The sequence below is a fragment of the Cololabis saira genome, chromosome 2 (genome assembly GCF_033807715.1).
Source record: "Cololabis saira isolate AMF1-May2022 chromosome 2, fColSai1.1, whole genome shotgun sequence".
In the NCBI taxonomy this organism is placed as follows: domain Eukaryota; kingdom Metazoa; phylum Chordata; class Actinopteri; order Beloniformes; family Belonidae; genus Cololabis; species Cololabis saira.
In genome coordinates this window covers 5,642,012-5,659,995 of record NC_084588.1, presented here as the reverse complement: position 1 = coordinate 5,659,995, position 17,984 = coordinate 5,642,012, and the positions used below count along the sequence as shown (strand labels likewise).

Here is a 17,984-nt window from a genome sequence, read left to right as displayed (position 1 = left end):
TTGCACCGTTCAGCTGCGCTGGAGCCAGAGGTGGGTAGTAACGAGTTACATTTACTCTGTTACATTTACTTGAGTAACTTTTGGGAAATGTTGTACTTTTAGGAGTAGTTTAGAATCACTTTACTTTTTACTTTTACTTGAGTAGATTTGTGAAGAAGAAACTGTTCCTCTTCCTCCGCTACATTAGGCTACGTTGAGCTGTTACTTTTCTTTTATCCCTTTTATCCACGTACGCGTAAATCTCATGACATCACTGGGTGATTCTTTGGGAAAAATGTTAGTTTTTGCATGTTTTGTCACATTTACACAGACTCAAACACACACAGAGTTTCTATGAGTTCATGTTTGTTCTACTTCTGCCTGGTTAAAAAAGAAAAGTACAAAGGCTGGAAATTTTGTGCTACTTGTGCTTAATATTTTTTTTTATTCTGTTATTATTTTATTTATTAAAGTACTTGCATTTACTTTAAGATTACTTTAATTTAAGCTATTTTTTTATTTTTTATTAATTTTTATTTATTTTATTATTTTATTGATTTAATTTGCCTGAAGATGATTATTTTTTACTTTTGTTTGTTTGAATCAGACGTTACTCAACAGTTACTCAGTACTTGAGTAGTTTTTTCACCAAGTACTTTTTTACTTTTACTCAAGTAATTATTTGGATGACTACTTTTTACTTCTACTTGAGTCATATTATTCTGAAGTAACAGTACTTTTACTTGAGTACAGTTTTTGGCTACTCTACCCAGCTCTGGCTGGAGCCGGGTGGTTAGACACAGGATAGATGAAGGAAACGCAGCGGTTGACATCCCGTCACCCATCCTGGTGAAAGATTCTCAGGAACCAGATGTTCTCACATGCAACAGTTCCATTGAACTGCTAGTGGTCTCATTGATTACATTGTCACGAAGTGGGGTGGACGGGACCCAGATGCAGGAGACCAGGAGACAGGAGTTCCAAAAATAGTGATTTATTATCAAAAAGCCCTGCTGAGCAGGATCCAAAAAACCAGAATATGAACGTGACAAACCTGACCAGAAACATGGAGGGAGGAAACAGTACGGAGCAGCAGGGAGAGGGGGAAAGACAAGACCAGATATACAGAAGCTTGACAAGACACAGGTGCAGACAATCAGGGCAGATGGAAAACAGGAAGTCAAAACAGAACTGAAACACAAAGACACAGGTTTCAAAATAAAACTGGAACTAAATAACCAAACCGTGACAACCTGTAGTTGTAACAAACCTGTGCAGGCTGTACTTCACAAACTCTAAAAAAACTGTCTGGTTGTATAATTTGGTTAAAAAGATGAATCTCTAGCAGCAGATTTTTTTCATTTAATTGATTTGAATTGATTTTAAAAAAATCAGTTCTACTGATATAGCGTCTCAACAGAAGTTGTGTCTAGGATCTTTTAAAATTTAAGAGACCAGAGCATGACCCCCGATCAATTATTACATAAACATAAACAAAGGCAGGTTAAAACAACAAAGTTGAAAGCTGATTGGTTAATTGGTTCCTTCATGTATGGTCTTCTCCCTGTTGCGTTTGCAGATTGTTTGACAGCTCTAAAGAGGGCTTCAGGAACTGGGAGTTCATGACTGTTCATTTCTGGGGTGAGAGGTCAGAGGGCACGTGGACCCTGGAGATTACTGATTCACCGTCGAAGCTGCGTAACCCTCAGGTTCTGGGTAAGACGGGTCCACACAGGAACGTTTTACATCTTATCTATCTTTATACTCACACCAGTGGCATTTACCAAGGGCTTACTATCAGTTATTTGAAATATATTTCTTTTTTTTATTTTTTATTTGGAAGAGCCTTGATTTCAGTTTCAGTTTCAAAGTTTATTTAGACGGGACAATGCATATTAATTAACACTACATTGAGCAGTGTAAAAACACCGGGTTTAGCAGAAATGCTAGTTTCCACCCGCAGTCCCCACAAACAACCAGACACACTCACACTCACACTCACACCTACGGGCAATTTAGAATGATCAATTAACCTAGCATGCATGTTTTTGGACTGTGGGAGGAAACCGGAGTACCCGGAGAGAACCCACGCAAACACAGGGGAAAACATGCAAACTCCACACAGAAAGGTCCTGCTGGGCCTGGGTCACAGATGCAGATTTACATAGCGCCGAAATAACTTCAAGTTTTAAAATATTTATATGGAACATGGAAAGCTTCTCATCTGAAATATTACATACAGAAAATTACACACAAAGCAGAATGAGTAAAGATTGTGCAGTAGATTATATCAATATATTCCTCCCGTGGGAGATTAATAAAGTAAACCTTGACCTTGAATATATCATATTACAAAACACATTTTGATCCCACTCCTTATTTTTGTCAAGTTAGCAAAAGTCAGACCTAATAGGTTTTATGTTCTCAGTCCACTTAGACACATCTGGTAACATTTCTCCTTCTCCATTTTTAGGGGGAATGACAACTTTTCCATTTCATATATTTCATATATTATTCCCATCCATTCATCTATAGTGGGGGATTCGCTGCAAAGAGTATCTGTAGCAGTTTCTTATCTTTGTTATTCCACTTTCAAATTGGATGTCACCCATATATATATAGTATCAAACCGGTAAGGAATTTTGACTCCAAATATATTATGAATGTGTTTGTGTTTCCCCCCAATAGGGTAAAATAACCTTGCAATCCCAAAATATATGGAAGTGATTGGCATCCTGAGTCCCACATTTTCTCCTGCAATCATTTCTGCTTCCCTGGTGTTGCTTTTGTAGAGGTGTAATAAAAAAACCTTACAATGTTTTTCCAACAGAATTCTCGCCATGTAGAGTTAGTTGAATCCATTGTACTTGACAAATTTTACTTCAGCCTTCCGAATCCTCTGTAATAATTACATTTCCCTCCTTCTCTCACTTCTAATTTCTGTATATTGTATTTTAAATATATTTATTTATATAATAGTTATGGGCTGTTACTTTGCACAGGGAACCTGAAAGAATGGACTCTAATCCTTCACGGCACCTCTCAGAACCCTCGGCAGCCCGACGGTACTCAGGTCCACTCCAGAACGCCGGAGGTCCCAGGAGGGACCGTGCAGGAGCCGGGTCTCCAGGAGGACGAGGACGACGAGGAGTACGACGGTGAGGGCTGTATGGATTCATAAAAGTACATTTTTAGAGACTTATTTCTTGGCATTGGTACAGTGGGGCAACAAAATATTTAGTCAGCCACCAATTGTGAAGTTCTCCCACTTAAAAAGATGAGAGAGGCCTGTAATTGTCATCATAGGTAACTTCAACTATGAGAGACAGAATGGGGGGAAAGAATCCAGGAAATCCCATTTTAGGATTTTTACTAAATTAATTGGTAAATTCCTCAGTAAAATAAGTATTTAATCACCTACAAACAAGCAAGATTTCTTCTTTAAGAGGTTCATCTGTCCTCCACTTGTTACCTGTATTAATGGCACCTGTTTTAACTGGTTATTAGTATAAAAGACACCTGTCCACAACCTCAAACAGTCACACTCCAAACTCCACTATGGCCAAGACCAAAGAGCTGTCAAAGGACGTGAGAAACTAAATTGTAGACCTGCACCAGCTGGGAAGACTGAATCTGCAATAGGTAACAGCTTGGTGTGAATAAATCAACTGTGGGAGCAATTATTAGAAAATGGAAGACATACAAGACACTGATAATCTCCCTGGATCTGGAGCTCCAAGATCTCACCCCGTGGGGTAAAAATGATCACAAGAACGGTGAGTAAAGATCCCAGAACCACACGGGGACCTAGTGAAGGACCTGCAGAGAGCTGGGACCAAAGTAACAAAGGTACCATCAGTAACACACTACAATCAGGGACTCAGATCCTGCAGGGCCAGACGTTCCCCCTGCTGAAGCCAGTACATGTCCAGACATGTCCCCCTGCTTAAGACAGTACATGTCCAGGTCTGAAGTTTGCTAGAGAACATTTGGATGATGCAGAAGAGGATTGGGAGAATGTCATACGGTCAGATGAAACCAAAATAGAACATTTTGGTAGAAACACAACTTGTCGTGTTTGGAGGAGAAAGAAAGCTGAGTTGCATCCAAACAACACCAAACCTACTGTGAAGCACGGGGGTGGAAACATCATGCTTTGGGGATGTTTTTCTGCAATGGGACCAGGACGACTGATCCGTGTAAGGGAAAGAATAAATGGGGCCATGTATGGTGAGATTTAGAGTGAAAACCTCCTTCCATCAGCAGCATTGAAGAGGAAACGTGGCTGGGTCTTTCAGCAGGACAATGATCCAAACACATCGCCACGGCAACAAAGGAGTGGCTTCGTAAGAAACATTTCAAGGTCCTGGAGTGGCCTAGCCAGTCTCCAGATCTCAACCCCATAGAAAATCTTTGGAGGGAGTTGAAAGTCCTTGTTTCCCAGCGACAGCCCCAAAACATCACTGCTCTAGAGGAGATCATGGAGGAATGGGCCAAAATACCAGTAACAGTGAGAAAACCTTGTGAAGACTTACAGAAAACTTTTGACCTCTGTCATTGCCAACAAAGGGAATATTCCAAAGTACTGAGATGAACTTTAGTTATTGAATGACCAATTACTTATTTACCACTATAATTTGCAAATACATTCTTTAAAAATCAGACTATTGATTTTCTAGATTTTTTTTTCATTTTGTCTCTCATAGTTGAGAAATACCTGTGATAAAAATTACAGGTCTCTCTTACCTTTTTAAGTGGGAAAACTGGTGTCTGACTAAAATTAGAATATTGTGATAAAGTTCTTTATTTTCTGTAATGCAATTAAAAAAAACAAAAACGTCATACATTCTGGATTCATTACAAATCAACTGAAATATTGCAAGCCTTTTATTATTTTAATATTGCTGATTATGGTTTACAGTTTAAGATTAAGATTCCCAGAATATTCTAATTTTTTGAGATAGGATATTTGAGTTTTCTTAAGTTGTAAGCCATGATCAGCAATATTAAAATAATAAAATGCTTGCAATATTTCAGTTGATTTGTAATGAATCCAGAATGTATGACGTTTTTTGTAATTGCATTACAGAAAATCACAATATTCAAATTTTCTGAGACAGTCCTGTATAAATGTAAGAAAGAAGAAATTTAATATTGATTGGAATTCACAGAGATACATTTTTTTCATTGAATTTAAGACAAAATTAGAAATGGTGAGCTATTTCTACAGATTACGTAGAGCACGGGTTTTCAATCCTGGTCCTCGGGCCCCTGCCCTGCATGTCCTGGATGCCACCCTGCTTTCAGCACACTGTGGTACAAGGAGCTGTGTCATCAACAGAGATGTGCAGACCTGGATGACAAGCTGATGAGGAGCGTTAATTAGAATCAGGTGTGCTGATGCAGGGAAACATCTAAAACATTCAGGGCAGAGGGTCCCGAGGACCAGGGTTGAAAACCCCTGACATAGAGGGCAGTTCTGATGGCTTTAATCCTCAGGTCCATAAGGTTATTGATTGTAATGGGGATAATCCATGTGCTGCAGGGCCGTGCCACCGTGACTGTGGAGACCAGGACTGTGACGGGCCGGGGGCTGAACACTGTCTCAACTGTGTTCACTTCAGCTTGGGGAACGTCAAAAGTGGCAGGTAACCAGTGTTGAGCAAGTTCCTACTTCTCATGAACTAGTTCAAAGTTCAGTTCACATAGTTTAAAAATGAATAGTTCACATTCATAGTTCACCATTTTCATTTTGAACTAGTTTAAATTCAGTTCATTTCAATATTTTTAGGTGAGAAGTACGAATGAAACACCCCCCTATCCTAAAACTGTTCACTGTACAATCATGTTTTGTCCTAGTGGCTTTTCAACTTTACTCAGAGGCTGTAAATCTCCAACAACGTAGTCCATTATCAGTTTGTCTCCCTGTTGCAGGTAAATCCTCCCCCTGAAGGAGCAGCAGTGACTGGGGTCGTTTGGGGCTGTTGGGTCTTCTTGGTCTTTCATGATCACTTTGTTTGATTGTCAAGGACTTGCAGATATTTCCTCCCACTGGACGGATGCTTTAACTCCACATGACGTTTACAATGTGAAGTTGACGAGGCAGACGCTTGGACTTGTTTTCTCAGTGCAGGTGGACATAATTTGCACAGAAAGGTTAGATTTTTACCGTCTGACTCTTTGGGAGACGATGTGTAAAACTCCCACAGATAATGATAAGCGGATCATCATCTGACGTCTCGCTGACGCAACGTCTCTCTCTTCACTGTCATGTAAAGATGCACCGGGCTCGGGCCGCCGTTGCCATGGAGCTGGTGCCCGTTGCTATGCTAGTGTGTGCACTGCATTGTGGGTAATGTAGTGTGAAGTTAAATGTTCCCGCTGGTGAAATGTATTCTGTAATTATTGGACCTAAACAGTGAATTTGAAACTTACATAATCTGAACAGTTCAAATTCCAGTTCTTGATCTGCAGATCTGAACAAGTTCATGTTCAAGTTCTTTATTTGCAAATATGTTCAGTTCAGTTCAACGTTCTCACAGAAATGAACGTGTTCAATGAACGCGTTCGTTTGAACTCGTTCATGCACAACACTGCAGGTAACAGAGTAAACGGATCAATGGTTTGGGTGTTAGGGCTGCTCAAGCTGACGCACAGCCAAGCCCAAACCCAGACACTCAGGGAAAACATCTACCCGTCACAACAATGACTTCCTACTTGAGACATCATCGGAGGCTGACGGTGTATTCAAAATAAGAGAACAACAAATGATGGAAGACTTTATTTTGTGACTTCAAGTATGTCTTGGCTTATTTAGTCCGATGGCAGATAGACTGACGGGGCTGCGGGTGTTGGTGAGCACCTCTTCAGGCTAGGTGTCATGTCGCTCTTTGAGGGGACCCAGGGAGTCATGGCAGAAGAATAATAGCGCTTTTCCACTAGCACCTACTCGGCTCGACTCAGCTCGGCCTGGTTTCTTTTCCACTACAATTCAGCACCTGGATAAGAAGTAGGAGGTTGGAGAAGCTGCTGTGACGTATTTGATTGTGTGATCTAGACGAAGACGACAACAACACTAAAGATGTAGAACCTGGAGGAGATGATAGATGTGCTGCTGGATCTGTGGCTTGTGTTTGATATCAAGTTAAAAAATGAGAGTGAGAGAAGCTTCAACGGGCGACGCTTTTTAATTTTTGTTAGTTTGTCTCTGTGCTGCTGAAAAGTCAGCTGGAGCCGTGAGCAGCTATGAAGAGACAGAGCTCCTGGTAGATCTGGTCGTTCCTTATCTCCGTCTAGATCCCTTTTTAATTCTCTCCTCAGCACCAGGTTTATGAACATCTGCACCTCAGAGTTGGATCAGAAACAGACTTCTGCTGCCGTTGATGGGGGAATAAAATGAACAAGAATCCATCAGAGTCTCTTTCTCTGATTTCCTCCTCCTGATTCAGACGTCTGACTCCAACACCCCGACCAATCGGTGGCCTGTAGTGTGATGATGTCAGATACAGCCGACTCAGCAGATTAGAACCTCAGCAGAATAGATACAGAAAAGTATCTACTCGGCACGTTAGACCCCTAGTGGGAAAGGACCAAACCGAGTGGAGGAGAGTCGAGTCGGGCTGAGTAGGTTCTAGTGGAAAAGTGCCATAAAGGACCAGACAAGAGACCAAACAAGGACAGCATCGTAACAGGGACGTAACCTCTGTGACTACGGCGTAACCCAGGTGGTTCCATTAACTGAGCTAAAAATGACAAAGGTTCAAAACCTATGTGGACAAAGAGCGGCACTTCTGCGTCATACAGACGGTTTTCTTGTTGTTTCCATGACCTCTGGGAGAAATCTTGGTGAGGGGCGTCCTCTCTTTCCCAGGAAGTCTGCCTGAGTTAGACCACTGAACCGACTTCCACACGGGGATTCTTCATTCTCTGTTAAGCCTGAATTATGGTTCCGTGTCAAAACGACGCCGTACCTATGCCGTCGCCGTGACGCCGTCATGAACCATTCGGACTTCTCCGTCACTCCATTTCGTCGCGGTGCAATACCCCCCGTGACCGCTAATTCGCAATCTTTTCCTGAATGGTTTATCCGACTTTTTCCGGTCACAGTGAATCAAAGAGATAAGGACAACTATTGTGCAAAAAAACAAAACAAAACAAAAAAAAAAATCACACATACACGAAGAAAAGAGCACGGAAAGTTCACGACTGCCTCAAACCGGAAACCGAAAATGCGTTGCTACCAAGCGAACCAATCACAGCCCTCTCGTCTGCGTCGCCTTGACGTGTAGTTACAATTTTGGGAGGAGCACGTCAGGCTACGGCGTGTGGTCTGCGTCGACGCGTTGTTTTGACGCAGAACCATAACTCAGCCTTTACTCTTATCAGCTACAGTAACTGTTGTTGGATGTTGTCTTCCGGGTGTAGGACCTGTGTGAGTCACTGTCCCCTTGGCTACTACGAGGACGCAGCGTCCCGCCGCTGCAGGCGCTGCCCCCGAGGCTGTGAGAGGTGTGAGGGCCCGTCCCCCGGCAGCTGCCTCTCCTGCAGGAGGGGCCTCCACCTCCATGCCACCAGCTCCACCTGCACCCACACCTGCCCCCCCGGCCACTTCGCAGATGAGAGTGAGTACTATCCAGAATATTACCACAGTCTCACTTTAGGTACCATATATTTACTTGATACACAGGTCCTTCACTTTTCTTTTTCTTCAGTGGTCATAAGAGTGAGTGATGAATGGCAGCCTGGTTAAATATCAGGTGCTGGAGTCTGCAGAAGTGCAGCACCGGTTAGAGCATGCTGTTGTCTGACTGTAGTATTGGTAGTAGTAGTAGTAGCATACCCTTCGCTATGGGCGGGCCATAGGGGGCCGGGCCCGCCCATAGCAATGGGTGTGCTGGGTGGGGGGCGGGGCACGTAAGAAACAAACATTTTTTTAATCTTTATTTTATTATTTTTTTGTTAAAAATACTTAATGTTGCTTTCTTTATCACTAAAATATTAAAAAGATAATGGAAGAATGGTGTGTTTATGTTTGATCAACGGCAACGTCAGATTACGACGTAGCCTACGTCATAACCATTACGCGCCATTCGAATTTATGAATGAATCTGCGGTCTAGTTTTCGCTGGCTTTCTATTTAGTTGACATGGATATACGAAAGTGGTTTAAAAATCCACCGACGATCAAATCAGAACCAACACTTCCTGATGCTGCCTGCGGAGGACAACAGTCTGAGCCAGACCTGGAGCCCGTTATCAGCTCCACAGAGCCCGACCCCGCCCCCGGCAGCGGCCACAGAGAGGAGGCTACCGGCAGCAGGTCAAGTGCACCCGCGACTGGGGCAGTATTGGGGCCACAGCTGCCTGATGCATCTGTGAGTGATCTCGGCACAGACAACCCCAAACAGGTTGTCTTAAAAAAATACCCTGTCACAATGTTTGGCTCAAAAAAACGATCATTTTCCTCCAGCTGGTACTTAAACAGGGACTGGCTGGAATACTCCGTAGAAAAGGACGCAGCATTTTGTTTTGCTTGCAGAAAATTCAGATCATCATCAGATGCGACCTTCTCCATAAAGGGATATAATGACTGGAAGCATGCCATTGAAACAGGCAAGGGCTTAAATAAGCATGCGGCTTCAAAGGAACACTTAGCGTGTGAAGCAATGTGGAGGGACTCTGACAAACGTAGGGAGACAGGAAAGGAGATTTCCACTCTATTAAATTCAGAGCAACTGGCTCGCAACAGATATTACATGTCTGCAGTGATTGATATGATCGAGTTTTTAGTGGTCAATCAACTGCCGTTACGTGGACATAATGCTGGTTTTGCCAGTGTGCAAGATGACAAAAATGGGGCTGTTCTTGTCTCTTTTCGAGTACTCCATGCGCAAAGACGCAGAACTGACGAGGATTACAAAAACAATTCCACAAAATGCACGCTATACCAGCCCGCAGATACAAAACGAAATAATCGAAATGATGAGCAAACTTGTGACAGAGGAAATAGTGAGAAAAGTCGGGGATGGCTGGTATTCAATTAAAGTGGATGGCACAAGGGATCCTTTAGGCCGAGAAAATATCTCCATTGTGGTGCGTTTTGTTGACGAAAACTGAGGTGTGTGTGAGCACCTCTTGGTGATGGCCACGTCTGAGAAAGGTGATGCAGAGACTCTGACAGGTGTGATCATTGATGAGCTCACTCAGCACAGACAAAATTCTGAGCCAGGTTTATGATGGTGCATCACTCATCTGGCAGGCATGGTGGTGTGCAGAAATTGCTCCAAAACAAGCTGGGTCGCAACATACCATACATTCACTGCTTTAATCACCAGCTTCATCTGGTTGTGATTCATGCTATGTCCAGTGAAGCAGCTGTGGAGGATTTTTTTGGAGTATGCAACATGCTGTACAACTTCATCAGGAAGCCAACCGTCGCTATGTTGTACAAAGGCGAGACCCTGAAACGTCTCTTGGACCAGAGATGGACTGGCCACTTGGCAACGGTCAAAGTTGTGGTGAAGAGTTTTCAGGACATTTTCACATTACTGACCGAGGTGGAGAACACACGAGGCCTTGGAGCGGAGGTACGCGTCGAGGCAACAGGGCTGCTCCGTGCCATTACGCAGCACAGTTTTCTGTTCATTGCGCACCTTGTCATGAAACTGTTGTCACTTTTTGAGCCGCCAAACAAACTACTACAGGCCAAAGATATGGACTTTTTCACTGCAGTGACTCTTGTGAATAGCGCTTCTGACTGTGTGAAGACACTGCGCACAGAAAAGGAATTTGCTGCGCTATGGGATCTCTGCGCTCTTCCAGTCACGGCCAGCGAGGCTGTGCCAGTGACCGGCCCCGGTCCAAGCAAGAGAAGACGCACTGTCAACAAGAACCTCTGTGGATTTGCAGTTGAAGAAACCATTGGGCAAGCACAGAGTGACATAGATGAAAAGACAGAGTTCAAGAGGCTATTTTACAGTGTCATCGATGCTGTGCAAGGAGAGATGGATGCGCGTTTTGGAGAGCGCAGCAGCGAGCTCATAGGCGCACTGGCTGCTCTGGATCCAGAGGCTGAGAATAATTTCCTGGACCCATCAAAGGTAACCCCTCTACTGGAATTAGCTGGAGCTGATGTGGTTGAATCTGAATATGCTGTGGCCCGTGAGTTTTTGGCGAAGAAAATGACGAACACCCCGGTCCCCCCCGAAGATGGAAAATGGACAATAGCCAACATCCTTCGCACATTCAACTGTGCTCTCCAGGCTATGCCGACTGTTGTCACAGCATACACCCTTGCCCTAACTTTAGGAGCTTCCACAGCAGTATGTGAAAACTCATTTTCCACGCTCAAAAACGTGTTCTCGGAGCATCGGCGCAGTATGCTGCACAGACGCAAGGCCCAGCTGATTCAGCTCGCTTTTGAAAAGGACCTCACTCACAGGTTCAAGTCCCAGTGGAAGGATTCATTGATGAGGAGGTTCAGCTCAGAGAAACGCCGCCTCCTGCTGTACTGACACAGGATGGACTAATAAGAGGACAGCAGTGCCTCCACTAAAAGTGGGATCAAAGTGCGTGTGCCTGCAGGACTATTTCAGAAAATTAGAATATTGTGATTTTCTGTAATGCAATTACAAAAACAAAAATGTCAAACATTCTGGATTCATTAGAAATCAACTGAAATATTGCAAGACTTTTATTATTTTAATATTGCTGATCATGGCTTACAGCTTAAGAAAACTCAAATATCTTATCTCAAAAAATTAGAATATTCTGGGAATCTTAATCTTAAACTGTAAACCATAATCAGCAATATTAAAATAATAAAAGGCTTGCAATATTTCAGTGGATTTGTAATGAATCCAGAATGTATGACATTTTTGTTTTTTTAATCACATTACGGAAAATAAAGAACTTTATCACAATATTCAAATTTTCTGAGGCAGTCCTGTATGTGTGCGAGCGCGTAATGGAAATGCATATCCCTCTGTTGACTGTTTTAAAATGCACCCGCCGTGTTGCTTTTTCAGTTTGAGACACGATTCTGGTGTTACATATGTTGCATAGTCAAGTGTTTTGTGGATATTGCTTCAATGTTTTTGCTTCAATGTTTTGTGGATACTGCTTTGATGTTATGATTAAAATTGCGAGGAATGATGCTATAGCTGGTCATATTTGCTGTTGGTTATGTTTAACGTGATTGTTGGAGCCAAAATACTTAGATTTATTTTGTTTTATTTAAACTGAATCTTGAATTGTCACCCCCTTTATGGTGACGTCATGTTTAGCCTGTCAATCAGCCAGGTGGGTGGTTGTCATGGTACCCATTATAACCTTCCTGGGTGGTGATTGCACGCAGGTGCGACAGGGGGAAGACAAACAGTTTTTGACCGTGCAAGGTGTGCAAAGAAGACAAGACGTGCAAAGGCGTTCTTGTTAAGTTTATGTTGAGTTTAAACAGTGGAATTACGTTTGTTTTGACTACTGCTGAATATGGAATAAATGGATTGGCATATCTGACCCGGATTCTAAGTCTGAGCGTTTGAATCAATTTGAAGCACGCGTCCTAACAAAACCAACCCTGTTGCCCTGAGTATAGCCTATTGGTACAGGCTCTACAGTGATGGTTATGTGTATCAGTGCTGCGCGAATATATGGCTGAAGTAATGGTGCCCCCCCCATGCAGTTCAATTCAATTCAATTCAATTTTATTTATATAGCGTCTAATACAACAGAGTTGTCTCTAGACGCTTTCCAGAGACCCATACCCAGAACATGACCCCCGAGCAGTTATTACATTAATGGCAGGTAAAAACTCCCCTAGTGGGAGAAAAACCTTAAGCCAAACAGTGGCAAGGAAAAACTCCCCTTTAGGAGGGAAGAAACCTTGAGCAGGACCTGGCTCATAAGGGGGGACCCTCCTGCCGAGGGCCAGACTGGTGGGTCAGGGACGGCAACAGCACAGCAGGCAGGTGGAAGCAGCAACGGGATGACCAGGGGTGGGGACCGCAGGCCAGCACGCAGCTCCCGAAGCTCCGGCCCAATCAGCAAGTCCCAGGTTGGGGTGCAGGGTCAGGGAAAGACTTGTGCTCCGTAATGCAAGCTACAAGCCACCCACGACCACCTGCAGAGAGAGAAAAGGGAGGAGAAGGGGGGCCAGCAACGGGATGACCAGGGGTGGATGACCAGTTGATATGCCTCCCTTAAGACTGAGGTCTGGCGACGGGTCTGAGTAGTAGTAGTAGTAGTAGTAGTAGTAGTAGTAGTAGTAGTAGTAGTAGTAGTAGTAGCAGTAGCAGTAGTAGTAGTAGTAGTAGTAGTAGTAGTAGTAGTAGTAGTAGTAGTAGTAGTAGTAGTAGCAGTAGCAGTAGTAGTAGTAGTAGTAGTAGTAGTAGTAGTAGTAGTAGTACTGTGCGGATGCTCTGCTCGTTCAGTTGTACTCAGCCTGTCGTATCAGGGGTCAACAGGGTTGAAGGAACTGGTGTTACTGACCTAACTGTTGGAGGTTGTGATGGGAGGAATCTGACACACAGACAGCTAGGAGGCTGCAGTAAACGAGTTTAATGAGTGCAGCTTTAGACGACGTGATGATTATGTGGCAAGAAATTATCAACTTTATTTATAAAGCACTTGACTGAGTTGATGTAATGTTTCCTTTTGGTTTGACTGCTACTATTACTGCTAATACTAGTACTACTACTACTACCACCACCACCACTACTACTACCACCACCACCACTACTACTACTAATACTACTACCATGACTACTACTACTACTACTACTACTGCTACTACCACTACCACCTTTACTACCACCACTACCAAAACTACTACTACCACTACTACTACTACTACTACCACTACTACTACTACTACTACTACCACCTCTACTACTACTACTACTACCACCTCTACCACTCCTCAGGTACACATTCCCAACAGGAACAATGAGAAGTTGACTCTGATCCAGTGACACTGGCTCTTTGCCGTCCCTGTCAGATCAGAGGAGGTGTGTGAGTTGCCATGACAACTGCACGGCGTGTGTGAGCTCTGCAGACAGGTGCACGGCGTGCGGCGAGGGCTACAGGTAAAGGAGACTGTTCTTTAGACCTCTGGAACCCCCAGTGGAACCTGTCTGAGTGTGGTGTGTGTCTCCAGCCTGGCCGGGATGACCTGCCTGCCTCTGTGTGCCGACGGAACCTTCTTCCACCTGGAGGAGATGACCTGCAGCCCCTGTCACTCCTCCTGTCACACCTGCACAGGTCAGTGTGTCGGCAACCACCCGCACGTTTGTCACATCCTGGGATTGGGTGGAATCATGTGAAAGGGAAAGCTGCCCTTCAATCCCAGCCTTTCATTTGTACACGTGGGTTTTAGGAACACACCCGGGTTGATGTTCAGAGCTGTCAAAAGTATTCACATTCATTACTCAGGTAGAAGTATAGATACTAGAGTTTAAAAATACTCCTGTAGAAGTTGAAGTATCAACTCAAGTTTTTTACTCAAGTAAAAGTATAAAAGTACTGGTTTCAAAACTACTTAAAGTATAAAAGTAAAAGTAATGTAAGGGGGAAAAAAGCCATGAAGGACAAAATCCATTGAAAATGAATGAATCTTAGTATAATGTAAATATATTAAAGAAGCATATATGTGTACTATTGACATTAACATGTGTTTCAGAGAGCAGGAGATATGATGACTAGTTGCCTATAAGTATTGTAATGGTGCAAAAAGTCAAACTTCAGAGGCATGTTATCATTTATCCTAACCTTTATTGGAATGTACATCCAAGTTTAGTTGCAGGAATCTGAGGGAACGGATGTAAGAACAAAACTGGACAAGAACATCTGAAACAACCACAACCAAATTCACTCTATCCGGATGGAGCAATTTAACTGGATAGTTTTTTTTTTTAAAGGCCGAAATGAAATAGAGTAACGAGGCTGTTTTTAAAATGTAAGGAGTAAAAAGTACAGATAATTGTGTGAAAATGTAAGGAGTAAAAGTAAAAAGTCGTCTGAAAAATAATGACTCCAGTGAAGTATAAATAACCAAAATTTCTACTCAAGTAAGGTAACAAAGTATTTGAACTTCGTTACTTGACACCTCTGGTGATGTTGGGGCACGCTCTTATGACTCTTTTCCTCTTATGGCGCTTTTCCACTAGTACCTACTCAGCTCTACTCATCTCAACTCGGCCTGGTTTTTTTTTCATAACAATTCAGCACAATTCAGCTGCTGTGACGTATTTGATTGTGTGATCTAAAGGAAGAAGACAACAACACTAAAGATGTAGAACCTGGAGGAGATGATAGATGTGCTGCTGGGTCTGTGGCTTGTGTTTGATATCAAGTAAAAAATGAGAGAGAGAGAAGCTTCAAGCGGCAACGCTTTCTTTTTTTGTTTGTTTGTCTCGGCGCTGCTGAAAAGTCAGCTGGAGCCGTGAGCAGCTATGAAGAGACAGAGATCCGGGTAGATCTGGTCGTTCCTTATCTCCGTCTAGATCCCTGTTTAATTCTCTCCTCAGCACCAGGTTTATGAACATCTGCACCTCAGAGTTGGATCATGAAACAGACTTTTGCTGCCATTGCTGGTTGAATAAAATGAACAAGAATCCGTCAGAGTCTCTTTCTCTGATTTCCTCCTCCTGACTCAGACGTCTGACTCCAACCCCCCGACCAATCAGTGGCCTGTAGTGTGATGATGTCAGATACAGCCGACTCAGCCGCTTAGAACCTCGACAGAATAGATACAGAAAAGGTTTCTATTAGAAAAAGTACAGTAGGACAAATTGTGACTGGCGCGTATTTCCCTGCTCTTCTGATGCCGCTGCATCCTGACTCGCTCTGCAACGTCTTTTTCTTCTAAAGTCTGCGGTGCAGGTGTGTTTTTTCCAGAGAAGAACATAGTTATGGGTCGTTGTTGTCGCTCTTTTTTCTTATACATTCTTATAAGCCGACATGCCACCATCGATTATATTTGAGAACTGTAATGAACGACTCATCAAAGAGTCCCATTCGCTGAAGTTCATTGGTCGTTGTTGCTAAGCAACCAACGTTATTGACACAGGAAGTGAAGAAGCGGGGAGACTGTTTAGCCAATCAGAATGCAGAACACAATGCACAATGCAGCGAGACGTGAAAGGTGAACCGCGTTATAACCTGGGATTACTGTATTCATTTAATTACATGTTTTGATCATAGTCTGATAAAGCCTGGGAATTAAAAAGGGGTTGCTTTCCTTTTCACATGAGCTAATGCCCTCCCGTCATTCCTGAAGCACTGGGTGTTCTGAGCACTGGGCCCGGACTCTTCACAGCGTAATGTGTGCTGTCTTTTCCAGGGCCGGGGGAGGAGGAGTGTATTCACTGTGCGGAGGGTTTCCTGCAGCAGGAGTGGCAGTGTGTGCAGGCCTGTGCTCCTGGATACTACTCTGGAAAGGCAGCAAGACTCCCTCATAAGATCTGCCACAGGTTACTCCTTTATCTTTGAATGCATGAGGGCAACTGTGGCTCCAGAGGTCAAGAAGTCACCTGCCAACTTAAAAAGTTTGTGATTGGATCAGCAGTCACCTGCCAACTGTAACTGTGGTGCAGTAAATGACTGCAGCGGCTGAGTAGAAACAGAACGGTTGGAGACTGAGGCCACGTTTACACATAGCTGGGTATTTACAAAAATGGATATTTCCCCCTCTACATTTTGAAAAATACCATCATTTACACGAACCCGCATAAATACACTTTAAGGTGCTATGAGCAGCCAAACCTACAGGGGGCAGTGTAACGAGAAGATAAAGTCATGCTAGCCAATCAGAATCCTGGAAAAAAACATCAACAAATGACACGAGTAACTTCCAGTTACTTCCAAGATGAACGAGAGTCTTTCGTTTGGAGTGACAGAGAAGTGGAGTTACTTTTAAGTGTGACATAAAATACAAGAAAATATTGACGGTGGCCAAACTAATTGTAAACACAGGTTGCACACATGGCGCTGGTGATGTTTCTGTCGCATAATGTGACGTTCTGAAGACTAAATGTCCGTTTCGCTCTGTTTACAAGCAAACGTTAAGACAGAGGTTTTGCAAATCTCCACTTCGGCCGGAGTTTTCAGAAATGATAGTTTTCGGTGACTTTGAGCTTCGTTTTCGTGTAAACGAACGGCCAAAACGCATGAAAACACCACCGTTTTTGCTACGTGGAAACGGGGCCTGAGAGTGCTGTCTGAATGGGAGTGGATGGGGGGCTGCCAGTTTGAGCAGAACCCTTGTTTTGTCTCCAGGTGTGAGGACAACTGTCTGAGCTGCAGCGGTTCTGGGAACACGTGCAACAAGTGCAAAGCAGGCTACCGTCTGATCAGCAGGACCTGCATCGCAAATGCAGCTTGTAATAATGGTGAGTTGGATGTTATGACCCCACACTGGTTTTAAACGTCCTGGAAGGTTCCTCACAAGTCCACCTCTGCTTCCACCTGTCTGTGTAGATGTCTGTGTTGGGCACCCCACAGGTAGAAATTGGTCTGGGTTCTTATAGGTTAATTACAACATGTACATGGCTTACGGAAACCAACCTTGTGGCCCCAGTGGGATCATAATGACCCCCGACACGTTTCTTATGAGGTCTCCCTCTCTGTCTCCCTCCCAGCTGATGAGGTGTTCTGTGAGATGGTGAAGTCCAACCGTCTCTGTGAGAGGAAGTTCTACCACCAGTTCTGCTGCCGTACCTGTCTGATGAATGGATGAAGAGCTAATCGTCCCTCGCTCCTCTGGTTTCGCTCCAAATCACACATTCGAAAAGAAACAGATGAGTGGTTGCTGGTTTGAAGAGTCTGACTTGTATTGAGTTCTTTCTTTTCCAAATGTGATGTTCAACATCACCAGCCACTCTCTATTCTCCAGGTGAAATGTGTAGAAAATACTCCAAAGACTATATATTATGAACCTGAGGCTCAACACTATGTTATCTGTGTAAGTCATTTTATCCCCTTTATATAAACTGATCCAACTAAATTGAC

At 43.5% G+C, this 17,984-nt stretch overlaps 1 protein-coding gene across 1 annotated transcript in view; it reads left to right on the top strand.

Moving 5' to 3' along the window:
* Positions 1-17,777, top strand: part of LOC133418992 (proprotein convertase subtilisin/kexin type 6-like) — a 29,303-nt gene extending 11,526 nt beyond the window's left edge. The window contains exons 9-17 of the mRNA XM_061707970.1: positions 1,559-1,695; positions 2,982-3,137; positions 5,525-5,627; positions 8,404-8,600; positions 13,975-14,062; positions 14,134-14,237; positions 16,318-16,447; positions 17,253-17,365; positions 17,615-17,777. Coding sequence (XP_061563954.1) covers positions 1,559-1,695; positions 2,982-3,137; positions 5,525-5,627; positions 8,404-8,600; positions 13,975-14,062; positions 14,134-14,237; positions 16,318-16,447; positions 17,253-17,365; positions 17,615-17,712 — 1,126 coding nt within the window. The 3' untranslated portion in view covers positions 17,713-17,777. The remainder of the gene's footprint in view (positions 1-1,558; positions 1,696-2,981; positions 3,138-5,524; positions 5,628-8,403; positions 8,601-13,974; positions 14,063-14,133; positions 14,238-16,317; positions 16,448-17,252; positions 17,366-17,614) is intronic.
* The last annotated feature ends 207 nt before the right edge of the window (positions 17,778-17,984 follow it).